Raw genomic sequence first — 15,650 nt, 5'->3', positions numbered from 1 at the left:
TGCTTTCCTTGTCGATCTTTTTGAACAATGTAAGAGTGTTGAAATTTTTAAAACCCTGTTTGTATAAGTTGAAGTGTCTGATGTAAATACAAATCCAAGTGTGTCACAAGACTGTCTCCTCGGCATCCACCCTAAGGGAGCTTCTACAAGTCTTCTAAATGAGCAGTTATTTTTTTAGGTGCATGCTATCAAAACAACATAATTAGGGGTGCGTCAGGCACAGGATCACATTTAATATTAGGTTCTGGTTGTCTCTTGCCATCTGCCTTTTCTTGTCTGTGAGAAACCACTCTCCGAACAATATTTAATTTGTTGTCTTTATATTTTAATTATGTGAAATACAACAGCTGCACATATGCTCTTCATCTCGATTGGTGCTTGAATATTCATGAAAACAAGATGTTTATTTTTTGGAATTTCCATGCATTTGCTTGCTTATAAATCTAGGGAGACGGCGACTTTAGATATTTTACCCTTGTTTTGTTGGAGTTTATGGCTTCCACTTACTGTTGCAACACAAGATGCTCTCTGAACAGTATTAAGTTAGTATCAAGACTGAAAAATGATGCTGAGACATCTTTCTCTCTTATTCTTCCTGCCCCATGAAGGAAAGGTTCTTATTTCTGATTTACAGAGACCACTGTGGCTGTTAGTTTTTTTTTCTGCTTAGCCAACATGAGGATCATGTGGTTTTTGTTTTGAAAGCTTAACCAGGCGCTGAATAAATAACCTATACTTGTTTGGGAGCAAATTAGGCATTTGTTATCTTCTTATTGGTGACTTAACACATTTGAGAGATAAAATTGGTTACTTGTCTTTTGTCTTTCCAATTGGAGCACGGGTGTTTGCTCATGGTCTCACAGGGTCAGTAGTGGGTTTGAAGTCCTAAGCCTTAACCACTGTGCTACACTGTCTGTCTAAGTATTTAGATAACTATTGTCTTGTTCATTTTTAAATATCTTATCAGAAATAATAGTGCTGAACTCATTTTTTGCATTTGTGCTCTTATTGATAGATGCTCTGCTTGCTGACCTTGAATCTACAACCTCCCACATCTCCAAGCGGCCTGTGTTTCTACAGGAGGAGACGCCTTATTCCTACCCAACCAGTAGCCACAATTACCAGGAACCTTTAGTACCCCCTCCAGTTCCACCACCTCCTTCAGCAGAAGCTCTAAACGGAACTGTGTTTGACTCAACAGATCAGTGGCAGAACACAAGATTTGCAACTCCGCCGGTAGGACATCTTGTATAGATTTGTTTTTTTGTTGTCATCCAAAATTGTTTGCATTTGTTTTTTCTTTATAGATCCAAATTTCCAATGAGGACTTGTAATTTTTGTATTTACAAGTTGTGGTTCTAGATTTTTTCCCAATCTGTCCCATTGACTATTTGACGCAAACTGTTTAAAATGTCTTTTTGTAAATGAATCTACAAAGATTAATTGATGACAAGTAAATATCCTATGAATAAAGCTACTCATGTTGGGGGTGAGCTCATTTACTCAGGGTGGGTAATATGGTGCCAATCTTCCCTACAGTGTTAAAAGAAATGTTTCAGATAGTCTTCTCTCACCAAAAATGTTCATTTTGTTCAACTGATAATGACATGAAATAAAAGAAATGAAAGTAGGTTTTAAGTCCTACTCTGACTTGATTTGAACTATAATGTGAAGATGTTGCATCTTGCAATGTATTATTTATAGGAGTCAGGTCACTTTTGTCATGTGCAGAGAACAGTGAAGTTCTCGGGATGCTTGTATTGAAAACAACACTTGATGTAATTTTCACGCTAAAACGATTAACATTTTTACTGAATGCATTTTACTCCTTTCTTTTGTTTTGCTTATTAACCAGTCAAAATGCTGATAATTATAGAAAAATGAGAACACTTATTTGAATGTTAAAAAGTTAGTGTTAGACACAACAGAATATCAAAGGATGAAACTGGCAAGTCCATAACCCAATATTCAGTGCCATAGTAGATTATGTTTGGCCTGCCATTATACTTTGTCAGAGGTGCTAATGATAATTGGAACAGTTTTTAAAGGTGTTACTAATGTACTGGTCTTAAAAAAAAAAAAAAAAAAAAACAAAAAAAAAAAAAAAAACACAGTGCTGCTAAATTTATCAGAAATAGAGCATCAGTTTTATCACATTATGTTTTGCGTGTGCTGTGGACCCTTTGGTCTGTATATGGAGTATATTCTCCTCTTCTAATAAAACATTTTTGATGTATTCACAGCCTGTGAATTATTCAACTACTGCGAAAACCTCTGCATCACTTTCAAGAGAGAGTACCAGCCCCCCTGTACCACGTTCTGCGGATGAGGACCACGTTTACAGGTATACGAAGTAAAACTTTTTCAACAACTTAGAAGGGGAAAAATATCTCTAACATTACATTGAACTCCAAAATTGCACAAACTTGTTTACTGTGAGTAGAGGGAAGTTGCAAAAGTATGAGATGAAAATAAAAGCAATCTGCCAAAGAGCAAGCAGTCATGGTTAAATAAGTATTTGTCCTCTTCCTTTTTTGTGTTTGTATGTGACTTGCATTTTATTCATGTCTGTAACTAAATGTTTCCTTTATTTCCCTTATATTTTTTCCTCCGTAAACCACTCTGATTGAAATGTTTATTGTCTCCCAAAAACTTTCCAGTTTTGTACAATGGCCCTTGAATCTTAACCTTTTTAACCCCTTGTCAGATTTACCTCATTTACCTCCCTCGAAGAGATGCATTCTTTTTTTCCAGTTATGCTCCCACCTAGGCTGTCAAAGTGGCTCTCTCAACCTGTTCTGCTCAGCTTGCCATGCTGTAATCATTTTTATGTAGATATTTGTGGATGTACAGAACAAGCCTTTTTTGTACTTCTGTGCTTATTTGGTTACCAGTTTCCTAAATGTGTCAATTTTTTTTTCTTCCCCATGGTTTTGAATCATTCTATATATTTTTTTTAATTTAGTGAACGTGGTCTCATTAAAGAATTTGGTTACCAGATTAGTGGAAAAATACATCCGATAATATCTGCCTCATTTTATTGTCTAATTAGATATTTCTGCTGTTCAGAATTTTTTAACCATAAGTGACAGTGACTTTTTTCTTCCATTTTGTTTCTATTTGTGACTTGTTTTCTTTGTAAGAGTTTATGGTGGTGTTATAGTATGGGTCTCCCAAAGTTTAGGGTTAAGATGCTCGTAGAAGACTGACATTTGTCTGCTGCATTATATTTATTTATTTATTAAAACTTTCATGGATTTTTCTAGTCTTTTTATTTTTTTACCCAGCCTCCTAGTTTTGCATTTTTATTATCTAAATGTGTAAGTAAGCCAAGCTTTGTTTTTCTTATGCATTAGACATCTAGCCAGCTGCCAGCTTTTAATGGACCTAATCAATGTTTAATAACTCCTTAATATGAGACTAGAGCTCTTCCTCTAATGCAGCAAGGTACATATTGTAAGAGATTTTGCATGACCAGCCCGTGTTTGCAGCACCTGCCCAGACTAATGAAAGGATCTGTTCTTGTTTAATGCAGTTTCCCAAACAAGCCAAAGACTACTGAACCCTCCCCAAGTGCCATGAGTGCCTCTTTGGGCAGCAACCTGTCAGAGTTGGACCGGCTTCTTCTAGAACTTAACACTGTCCAGCACAGTTCTTCTGCTTTCAACCTTACAGGTAAGGCCTGATGGTAGTGTCACATTGAACATGCTGTTCAAATGAATATTTGTTGGCAGTAATAATGTTTGTATGTGTTTTTTTTTTTTTTTTTGGTCCTATGTAAAATGTATTAATTATACTTACTGTATCAAATTATAGCCTAGTGACCAAATTCCTTAGTATTGTCTAAAATGAAGAACTGTGACCATTTTCAAGCTTAAACCTTCGCCTATAGCAGTCAGCTTTATGACTGTAAGCCTGTATAGTCCCTGTTGTTCGACTTTTCAGCTTGTAATGCACAGTATTGACGCTGCATGATCTTTCTCTTCCTCAGCACCTTTGAATTCTGGGATTCTTACTTACAGCTTTATTGCAATAATGAACTATTTCAATATAGAAACTATTTCTGATGTAACACAGTATTTTTTTTATTTGATTGTTTCAATTGCTAAGGTTGTCATTGGTTTTCAGGGTTTTTTTTGTTTGTTTTTTTTTTTTTTGCAGTAAACTTTAAGCATAGTGTTTTATTTCAGTTCAAAGAATGAATCTTCTAAATACAATATGTAAAATAATAAGCTTCTGATCTGTCTGTTCCATCACAATGATAGGAAGCATTTTCTTCTGTGAAATTACAATGCAGTGAAGGCTGTAGGAAAGTCTTTGGAAGCTATACAGTCAGCTTTCTGGGAGGAGTACAGTATTGCAGTATATATTCTATCTGTGGACATCTGGACCTGAAAGAAGACTGTTGATCCTGCTACCACTCTCTTGGGGTTGCTAATTATTTTGAATATCTTAAACTTTCTATATTGGCTTTTTTTTTTGTTTTGTTTTTTCTTTTCAATTTTCTAATTGGTTGAATAGTTCAACACAGCACAAGATAGATGCACAATACTGTGTTAATACTAGATTTTTTGAGGTGCTACTTTTAAAGGTGATTTTTGTTTGTTTTAAACACTTAAATTGCACCTGAATTTTCAAAGAAAAGAGGACTTCAGTTGTAAGGTGAATGACAGATGTGTGTATGAGGACAGTTTTACTACTGTTGTATAGGTTACACTTTTTGTACATGGTGTACTGTTAATTTTTACCTCATTAAATATCAAGTGATACTAGCAGCTAGTTACAGTATTTAATATATTCAAACTGAAAGACTAATTCATTAATTTCCAGTTGTTTGCAGTTGTTTGTTGTGTTCAGATATAAATTGAGCATAGTGATACTGTTGTGCTTTTTCAGATGACCCTAGTCCACCTTTACCCACTAATGCTACACAGTATTCCATCCAAGAAAATGGAGGGTCCTTGGGAAAGAAAGGGGCTCTTGGCAAAGAAAAGCCAAAACGCAATGGAGGACGAGGCATTGATGAACTACGTCCCAGTGTAGAAAGCCTACTGGATGAACTTGAAAGTTCTGTGCCGACTCCCACGTAAGTATCTACAAAATAAGGGGTGATCAAGTGTTTTTTCATTTAGTCACTTTTGGGATGGAGGGAGATTAGTACACACCTGCACTTTCTATTCAACATGTAGCATGGTATATAGAGGTGAAAAGTGGCAAGCACCAAGACATTGTTTACCAAATGTATTGGTTTATTAAAATTTCTCTATATGGCACATGAGAAGTATTACAAAGGAAAAGATTAAAGCTTGGAGTTATCCCATAAACAACAACCTGACAACCTGATCCAGCCTCTCTTTTTACGCTGCATATACAATAGAACTCTGCAGGTTGTTGGTAGCTGATGTACTTTAATAAAAAAAACCAAAAAAAAAACCGAGTGCCATTATTAACAATGCTGCACATCCTGTCTCTGACACACTAATACTGAGTACTTTCAGCCAACGAATTATTCAGCAGAAGTGTGTCCAGAAATACTACTGGGGTCCTTTATACCAACAGCCTGCATGCGACCAATGCCTCTCTGCAAATATAATTGTCAAGTCAGAAGTTACTTTCTTTTTAGTCAATTTGGTGTATATTTCAGAGGGGTTTCTTATTTTCCATAATGTTTTATTAAGCTTCTATTAAAAGCCAACTGTTCCCTGGGAACAAACCGGTTCCCTCCCTCCCTCCCTTGCTCTCTTTTTCTAGTTTATGTTCATTTTGACTAGTTGTAATTTGGCTCTACTCTGGGAAGGTCAATAAACAAATACATAGCCTCTTGTATGTATTTCAGTCTCTTTTAATCCTTTATTCATCTAGTGCCGTTTTTAGTTATTTATGTTGATTTAGAATGATCCTCCAATTTGAACAATTTACTGTGAGGAAGCAGCTTTAAAAAAAAACCTGGATACTAGAGAGAGTAGTTGTTAAGGCAGATTGGACCATTATACTGTAGGAAGTAGTAGCCTTAATCTTTTAACTCTCCAGTCCCTTGTGTGTGAACTGTTTATGAAGTAGTGTTTCTTTCCCCAGGCCTGCCTCCTCAATTGTACAAACTGATGTAGGTGATGCCCAGCGAGACGGTGCTACCCAACAGCATGCCAGAATATCTGCATCTTCAGCCACCCGGGAGCTGGATGAGCTCATGGCCTCTCTTTCAGATTTCAAGTTTCAAAGCAATGTAAGTTTACTTGTTAAAGCTTTGGTTAGTACAGTACGTGTTCATTTAAATGTAGCTTTAATTTTTGTACAAAATTCAAATGTTGCGTGTTCAGAACTTCAAGGTTTCAAAACCACCTGCTGATGTTTATGAAAGAACTGATCTCTGTTTACTGTATTACCCGTAATTGTAAATAGTTTCATGTAGAAGCAGAATTGTTGTGGACCATTTTCTGATCTGTATAGGTTTTTATTTGCAGGTAAATTGAAAATACAACTTTTATTTACATTCTATCACAGAAAGAGATGCTTTACTAACCGGTGTGTATCATGTAGTACAACTGATACTGTTTGACTTGGGTGCATTTTAAACAAAAAAGATGCCCTTTATTTAAATGTGTTTTATCGTTCATTACTGTGTGTGTTGCTTGGTGCAAACAAATGAGTAATTTTTCTCATTTTACAGTGATTAATTGTTCTTTTAGTTCTATGCTTCTTTTAAATCACTTTGCTTTTTGTATAATTTTTTTCACTCTTTCTTTTAAAACTCCCTTCTCCATTAGCAAAGTTCTTTAGCATCTCTAGATACGGAGCAGATTGTGGAGCAAGATGTTGTTAGTGCAGAGCCAGCTCATGGTCATGCTACTGTTCAAGCCAGTGTAAGGCCAAAATTATTAGGTGGCCTTCTACCCAAGAGAGATTCCCCAACCTTTCGGACCCCTAGCCCTTTGGAGCCTCTTCACATTGATGAAGATGGAACAAGTATTCCCCATTTCCATTCTGTTTCTGATCCTCTTTCATTGACAGCAAACATCAGTCAAAAATTGGATATTTCGTGTTCTCAGAGTCCGCAAATATCAGACATCACTTTGCCTTGCCAGAATCTTGATCCCAGTTTGATAGCTTATGTATCATCCGAGGTGCTGTCATCAAAAGTGGAGCCCTCAGTGATGCTGTCAGATCTAGATAGGCTTCTTATGGAGCACACCAATGAAGAGAACATGTCCATGTCACTGGAGATTAAGCAAGATCAGGAAAAGACTGTTGTGGAAGTGCAGGCCTGTTCCATACCGTGCACTGCTGCAGAGATAAAACTGCCTGAATTGTCAGATTCAAATCATCACAAAACCTCCTTTGAAAAAGATTTGGACAAACTGCTTGAAATGGGCTGTGAAATTGTTGAAGTGACTCCTTGCGACCAAATTGAAATACATGATATATGCGAGGAGGTACTAACTGCAGTGGACAGAATGGATAAATTCCCTGACACCATGACACAGAAGATACCCGAGTTAACAGAGATAAAGATGGCAGACTCTGAAGTGAAGGCCAGTCTACCTGCAGTAAATGGAGAGAGAAACTTGGAAGCTGAAGAGATTGCATTAGCTCCTGCTACGCAACAGGTGACTTTCACAGACTACTATTTTGAGGACCCGTCAAAGACCCTGAGAGCGTCACACTCATTGCAGCATGAAGAAGTACTGGGCTGTACTTTCAACATGCCTTTAACTCAACCCATGACACTGGAGAGAATCTCTGCATCTAGTCAGGCAGGCTGAGTTTGAATTGCATTTTATGGTGAACTTGCATTGTGATGTGTAACATGAAAATCCAAAATGACTAATGCATGGCTTGAAAGAAGTGCATTCTACAAAATGTGCCTCTTCCATAGATTTCATTAAATCTTTCAGTTTAGGAGCTTTGTGCTAGAAAATCTATATATACTGTTTACTTTCTGTATGCGTTAAATTCAGATTGAACTTTCCTTTCAAAGTTTAAAACCACTTAATATACAGTACATGTGCATTACTAATGTGAGCATTGTTTTCTACAGCTCTCCTCCAGTTTCTGCCTTTGCAGTGTTTTAAAAAGCTCCTGGCAAGAGCTGGTCAGGGCATGTTCACACCTGCAGTCTGAAGGCTCCAGGTGTTTAGTGCTTTGGTACAATGCTTGCTTGTGTTGGATGTGTTTTTTCTGAATTTTTAAGCGGTAAGCTAGGTTCAGTGGTTACTTCAGCATATTCTTATGTTTTTTTTTTTACTGGCTTCAGGGACACATTGTCTTTTAATATGCATGAGCCTGACCTAACGTGAGAAAGCGTTTGCTGCCCCTGATTTATCAAGTGACGCATGGAGTGGTGTAATTACATGTTAAAAATTGTCTGTGTGAAAGCTGACTACTGTAACCTGTAATCCAGATCAAATCTGTTATCAAGAGGACCAAGGAAACTACCAATGTGCACCCTATGTACCGTGATGAGGTGCCACGCCGCAAGATGGGTCCTATCATCTTCCATAAAACCTCTTCTCAGGACAAGCTCATTGAAGAGTTGCAAGGAAAGCTGGGAATTAGCAGACATGAGCGATGGAAGATGCAGGAGGATGACTGGCTCACAGAAGGAGTCATTGTAATGTCTAATCCTGTTCGCTCTCGTGAGGATGGTGGGCCTGGTGTGGAGAAGGTACAAAAAGGGAAACAGTTTTAAAAGATAAACAATAGAACAAAATTAAGCAAGGATTTCAAATTAAATTTGTGCCGTCCACACGTGCTATCTTCCATTACCGTAATTTAATAAGCAGCGTTACCAAAAGTCACACTGACTTGTCACTTAAGACGGGGACGTTCTGTTACACAGCTTTTTTTATATATAATTACCCACCCTTGAAAAATGTTCATCTTTCAAGGATCACTAAGTCTAGTCAAGCTTTCCAATGCATCACTCAAAACCGACTTCAGACAACTCACATTTTATCAGATGTTATTCTTAACTACAGGTACCTTTTTGTCATACATGTTTTAGTGAAATATCCAGACTTTCTGTTAAATTTGGTGAAAGGAATGCTGTGCAGAAATGTGATATATTTTTACGGATCCCATTTAGGAGCATCGGAGGTACTGAGAAGTTGTTATGCTAAATTGTAACACAATGTCAGACAGCAGTAGAATTCAAGGCTTTAGTTACAACAGCCGTCTGTTCTTCCCGTGCAATTTCCCAAATATAAAAAGCCATAGCTTTGTAAGTGCTGGATATTTTTACCTTAGAATATGTAAAAGAGTTTCCGTTGGGCTACCAGGACTTTGTGGACTTATTTCATGTCCTGTCACCTCATTTATGGTCATTTTGCCACTAGTGTGTTTTGGCTGATTGGAAGTTGTTCTCAACACAGTTTCCTTCCGAAATATGCTGTTCGCTTTTTAAAAAGTTGCTGTTTCTGTTTTGCACCTGCCCCACAACCCTGCTCTAGACAAGCAGGTTAGGAAGTTGGATACATATATCTGTAAGACTTCATCGGTATGCAAAAGAAAACATCAAAACTTAATCTCTTGGTAAACATATTGATAAAGCACATCATGGCAAATTAATATTTGTGTAATGAAGGGATTATCTTTGTAAAGTTAGACAAAAAAGAAAATGGTGAAGAAAGCAAAAACAAAAGGCTTGGGAAAAGGAATCAAGGATTGAAGAGTATTATGCCAGTAACTGTCCAGTCTTTACTGGTTTGTCCTCTATCGACCAACTATTCTAGGCTTTATAGCATCACTATTGTCGCATATACAGAACAACGTGAAACTCTTATTTGAGTGTGTCAGTCTACATGCAATATGTCCTGTCACAACTTGTGATGGCCTGAGTTTGCTTAACCACTTCTTTGATTTATGAATGTTGGAGAGGTAGGAAACTCTTGGTATTTTGAGGAATACTGGCCATCACCTCGTATCTCTCTAGTGGATTCAGAATGTTCAGTTATATTGTTATGTAACCAGTAACATCTATTCACCATTCCCTGTCAAAATATTTTTCAAACATTTGTAACATACACTTTGTATTGCATCTAGGCCCCTTAGCCCATTTTCTAGAATGGAGGTTAGAGAGTTAACAGTTGGCAATCACCTAACTTTTTTTTTTTTATTATTATTATTAATTTTAAACTTCTCTTTCATATCACACTTAGTCAATATTTGTTTAAGCTGTAATTATTATACATGTTGTTCACTTTTTCCTCATATCTGTAAGCCTTCAGTTCGGTTATGATTATAATGGCTCTGTGGGCACTTTCTTTACACTTATGATCATCATGATGATCTTATGAGGTCTCTCATATTTTCGAGGTAGGCCTTGTACAGATTATGCATATCATGTACTCTATATGGCACTTTCTGTTGCCCAACATTTTCTTTATCGTCTTGGTTGCCTCATATCCTCTGAACTTAAAATAAAAAAAAAAAAAAAATTGTATATCCCATTGTGAATCTTCTCATCTACAAAATAGATTTGTTTTATGTCATAATGGAAAAAATCTCACTGATTTCCTCTATATTTTATATTTTTATGAAAACTAATGAAATTAAACAATGATTGCTAGCCTAAATACTACTGTATATGAGAGAGATGTATATATTTGATAAATATTTGGAGAAAGGTCCATTAAATTAGTATTATTGTGAAATTTATTATGGGGTGTCAGCACTTACAGTTCACTTCAGTGTAACAGCCGTTTATTTGAAAAGACAAACCCACTGAAGAGGCCACACTTTGTCCAAGTGTATGTTAAGGTTTTTGGATCAATGCAGACCATTTTCAAGGAGAGGCACTAAATAGACTGAGCTCTAATTAATGAACTGGCCTTTTACATCTTCAGCTTATTAGTGCTGGAATGAGTCCAGCATCACATCCTGCTGTGTCAGACTTGGTTTCACCCCTGATCTCTTGGATGTTTGTCATAGGCAAACAGCTGACTTGTTTGGGCTGAGTTTCAGTTTATTTTAAGCCAAAAGCACAGATGGTGTGACAGCTAACCAGTTAGTCAGAATGGTATGACGCTTTCCATAAAATGATGTTTTAAGCACAAGGGCCCACTGACATTTGACCATACCATACTGAACTACCACAATTTATGGGGGAGTCTTTCTGCTTTAAGTATGTTCATTTTTAATATTTTTCTGTTGTGTTAATTTTATAGCAGAAGTACTTTTTAAATCAATAAATGCTAATAGCTTTTATGCTGTATACAGTATCTACTCGTATATGTGTGTGTGTATATATATATATATATATATATATATATATATATATATATATATATATATAATATATATATATATATATGGTGTGAACACTATAGAAAACCATGAATACCCTATCATATTTGTAACATTTTATAACTATTTTTTACTTTTATTGACACATTGCAACACACAGCCTCTAACTAGAAAACAAACACTGAGATTATTGAATTAAAAACAAGCTATAGTAATGGGATGGTTAGATAAGTGTATATTAGAGACATGGAAAAATGAATTCACAAGCTAGCATATGAAAGAAGGCCGGTTTGTTTTGTGTAGGTCTTTTCTAGTACAGCACAGCTATATTTATCAGTACTGGACATTGACTGGAAAATCGATGATCAGATTATGAAGGCAATGTTGATGTGATCTCTCAGTTCATTTTACAGATTTAGGGTTAGGGCTGTGGGTAGGTTATGTTTCAGTGTTTTGGACCCTACTTCTTTCTTTCTCCCTTTCATCTTGGCATGAATACAGTGGCAGTCCTTGATGAGGAGAGGTACTCCCATGTCACAAAGCTGCATCCATCCTACTTTAAGGTTTTCCTCTGGTGATGTGCAGTGTGTGTGTGTGTGTGTGTGTGTGTGTGTGTGTATACAGTATGTGTCCTTACTTTAAGAAAAAAAAATATGTCACTCACATTACTTTATAAACTGGGATTCTTCAATGTGTTACTGTTTAGATATCAAATTGTATTTTCCTTGCCATTTATATATAATTTTTTTAATTTATCCAAAGTAATTTTTTATTAATTTTGTGTATAGACCATTTGAAAATTCTTGTGTCCACAGATCATTTTTTTACCTTGAGATGCCCTGCCCAGTAGAGAAAATTGATAGTAACTGCTAATTTTGGTTTTGTTCAACTTATTAGCATGTTGTTTACTAGAAAGCAGCGTGTTGGACAGTATTGAGTAGGGTGAACACTATCCCAGTGCTAGGTAAAGGTTTGGTTTTTCATTTGGAAGTTGTATGTTTACAATGCCTAAATAACAGGTCAGTTTATTTTCAAAGTTCACATACCTATTCTCTTCACACTGTTAAGGGAAGGTTTCCTTATTTATATTGTACATTTTAAAAGCATTCAAAATGACTAATTCACCATTTATGAAAATTGTCATTTGTTCTCTGTTTGGTTGAAGTAGGGCGTATCTTATAACATGTATAAAGAATCTCTTGGTATACCATGTTTACATCATATTTGACAATATTTGGGTTGTTTTTTTGATAACCTTTTAAATGAATATTAAACTTGAAAGAGTGAGACATTTTATCTACTTGGATAGTAGCTGTCTTACTGTGTCTTTATCAGCAGGTCAACTTCTGTTCTATCTTCTTTCCTGTAGATAATAATTCCTCCAGAATCTCCCGTGCCTCAAAGGAGAATCATCATTCCCCCTTCCTCCCCAACTCCTAAACATGCTGCAGAGGAAACCAAAAAGCCCGTCCCTCTTAAACGGTCTCCTTCTCCAGTACCTTTGCCTCCACCACCGCCACCACCCCCACAGGTGTCCTCCATTCCACCTCCTCCACCTCCTCTGCCTTTTTCTACTGCTCCCTACTCCTACTCCTCCAACCAGTGGGATTCATGGACTGATGACTACCAGGAGCCCACACTTCAGAGGACTCCAGGGCTCAATTTTTTCCCTGCCCACTCAATAGTGGAGTCCTCTTTCTCCCCAATGTCTCACCCTGTAGAACCTCCAAAACATCCCTCTCAAGTACATCTGTTGCTGCCTATTCCTAGATCTACGGTCTCTGTAGCTTGCCAAACTGATGATGACCCTTTCTTTCCACCAATGAAGGCATGGATCATTTTTTCTACCCATTCTTTCTTTGACTGCTTTTTATAGATTAGACTATGTTAAGCAATAATGTAGTAGTAGCTTTCATTATAAATTATGTGAGCAATATGGTGCAAACCACAGATTGGAAAAAGACCATCTTGACGCCTGGCAAAGCCTATTTCAGCCATTCATGGAATCTTGAAGTCTAAGTGACACAGCTCACTACTGTTCTCAGATTGTATGAGCAAGATCTTTCTGAAATAGATAAAGTTTTAAAGAATTAAGGGGTAACAGGTTATGAAAAATGAGATTTTATTTGGTTTTATTCTTTCAGCTCTTTAACATTCAGAAGAAGGGATTAATATGAAATTGTTTCTTTCTTTCCTTTGAAGGGAAAGCAGATCACAAATCTGATATGATTGGTGTTGGCTGTACTGCTATAGAATCAATGAGTTTTTTGCTTTGAATTTTCCTTCATATTTTTATCAGGAAATGCTGGGCAAAGTTAGTGTAGGCCTCATTACTTCTTTATTTTGTAGTCAGTCAGCTTTAGAGAAAACTGGAAGAAACGGATCAATCTTTTTTTGCCTGTGGTGACAAGACTGCTGCTTTTACTTTCAGGTGATGCCCTCACCTCTTCTGGGTAGACACCCTAATCTCCTGAGTTCCCGTCCTCCACCCAGTCCTCCTGTAGCTGACAAGGCAGGACAGCCTTCTCTTCTAAGCATGTTGTGTGTTTTCTTTTTTTTTTAATGGTGTCTCTTTCCAAGACGTTTTGATAAGGACACTGGATGTTCTTGTACACTAGTCTGAAGTGTAATAAGTGAATGTATATAAATGGTTCAAGAGGCTCTTCCACTCTATCTTAGCAACTGAGTTCAGTGTCTGTCTCTTCTAACAGTGATCGTATCATGGAGTGTCGTTTGAATGTGTGGTTTTTGCAAGTGCTCTCTTTTGAAATGTGTTTTTTTTTTTTTTTTAAATAAGGAAGCTTTAATAACAAGTACATGATAAAAGCATGCGTGTCACTCTTGATTTCATAGAATGTGATTGCCTGCTAAGAATATGGAGAGAAAGTTGGGAAAATAATTGGTTGGTGACACAGGATGGATTTTCGCAGCTTGCATAACTTTTTAAAACTTGGTGTCATTGTTATAATTTTTAAGAGTACAGAAACCCTCAAATAATGTAGTAGTACTACAGTCTGAAAATGACTGTGCTGTTGAGCAGCTCTGTGCGATGATCAAGTTCTGAGTATGAACTCCTTAGTCTGGTTGGTACCTGACTAGTAGTATTTGCTTTGTCTGTGTTGTGAAATTTGACTAACAACTAGCCTGCTCCTCTGTAGCATGAAAGCTGATCAGCAAATAACAATTTGTAGTTTAGAAAAGGTAGGAAAATGTGTTCTTTTAGTTGGCACTGGTTTATGATCCTTTCTTCTTCTTTTTTTTTTTCTCCCTTCGTCTTGTCATTATTATAAACTCATTTGAACTTATATTCTTGTAATTGTTTTAATATATCTCTGGAGCCAGAATTACTGCTGATGTCTACAACTCAGTGTTTACTATTAACATTTTCTCTGCATGACTTCCTTCATCACTTCAGTCCATGATCAGAACAAAACCTTTGCTTCTTTTTTGGTAGATATGTGCACAAACCCACCCTTAGTATTTTGCTGTCTGTTTTAATAGATGTCAGGAGGTAGCCCTCTCTAGGTAGCCTCTCAATTTCTCCTGTGAGGACATGAGTTCTTAGTCGTTGTACCATAAATTGGGATATTTTGCAGCTTGACAGACCATTCTGACAATATCCTGCATTGTGTGCTTGGTATATACGTAAACCCTGTCTGCCTAAGGCTGGCAGGAATGGCTTGGACAGTTGTTTCATTTTTCCTCCTGATTTGCTTTTAACTTGTTTTTTTTCTCTGAAATAAGTTTTACGTCTGCTTCTTTATTTTTTAAAATGCTTTCAGAAATTGCAAGGTTGGGAATGTTCTGTTCACTTTATTTGTTGCCCCTCATTGGAAGAGGAGGACCTGCAGTAAACAAAGAGCTGATCACAATAAACATGTTTGAACTGTTTATTTAACCCAGCAATTAAAACCCTTGAATTCTTGCACTTCACCCATGCTGCAAGTGTACTGTAATAGATTTGGGCCCAACCTTTGCAGTTATTTAACTGAAATATAGAGTAAAGAGGTTCGGGGAGAATGCACTTGTACTTTTGGCAACAGAGGAGAAAGGTGTGTACAGTGTTCTAAATAACTCCTTACAGCATCCTGCTTCCAGTCATTAATGGGACAGTTTACAGTTTAATTTTAAAGTAGCAGATGCTAATCTGAGGATTTTTTTTCCCCTCTCCCTGTGCTTTTCTTTAATAGATCATGGCTCAAGGAAAGGGGGGTGGCTCTCCACCATCTGGCCCACCAAAAGGAGGAAACAAGTTGGACAACATGCTCGGCAGCCTGCAGTCCGACTTGAATCGACTTGGAGTACAGACGTTGGCAAAAGGGGTCTGTGGTGCATGTAAGAAACCCATTGCAGGACAGGTAAGACTGCATCCAAAGATTTGAGCATGATTTGAACCTGGATGCTTTATT

At 36.9% G+C, this 15,650-nt stretch overlaps 1 protein-coding gene across 4 annotated transcripts in view; it reads left to right on the top strand.

The window, feature by feature from the left end:
- The window catches only part of LOC114668938 (paxillin-like), a 79,886-nt gene that overhangs the window by 46,408 nt on the left and 17,828 nt on the right, over positions 1-15,650 (top strand). Inside the window, exons 2-9 of one of the 4 annotated variants that reach the window (XM_051921579.1) lie at positions 1,016-1,236; positions 2,244-2,344; positions 3,536-3,675; positions 4,897-5,086; positions 6,076-6,223; positions 6,765-7,751; positions 8,399-8,662; positions 12,611-13,666. In XM_051921579.1, the coding sequence (XP_051777539.1) occupies positions 1,016-1,236; positions 2,244-2,344; positions 3,536-3,675; positions 4,897-5,086; positions 6,076-6,223; positions 6,765-7,751; positions 8,399-8,662; positions 12,611-13,117 (2,558 nt within the window). In that variant the 3' untranslated portion in view covers positions 13,118-13,666. The other 3 variants (XM_051921580.1, XM_051921581.1, XM_051921582.1) reach the window with 3 other exon arrangements.

The sequence above is a fragment of the Erpetoichthys calabaricus genome, chromosome 18, assembly GCF_900747795.2.
Source record: "Erpetoichthys calabaricus chromosome 18, fErpCal1.3, whole genome shotgun sequence".
Lineage (NCBI taxonomy): Eukaryota > Metazoa > Chordata > Cladistia > Polypteriformes > Polypteridae > Erpetoichthys > Erpetoichthys calabaricus.
The sequence above is the reverse complement of the archived record's forward strand: the minus strand, read 5'-3'. Positions and strand labels throughout refer to the sequence as shown.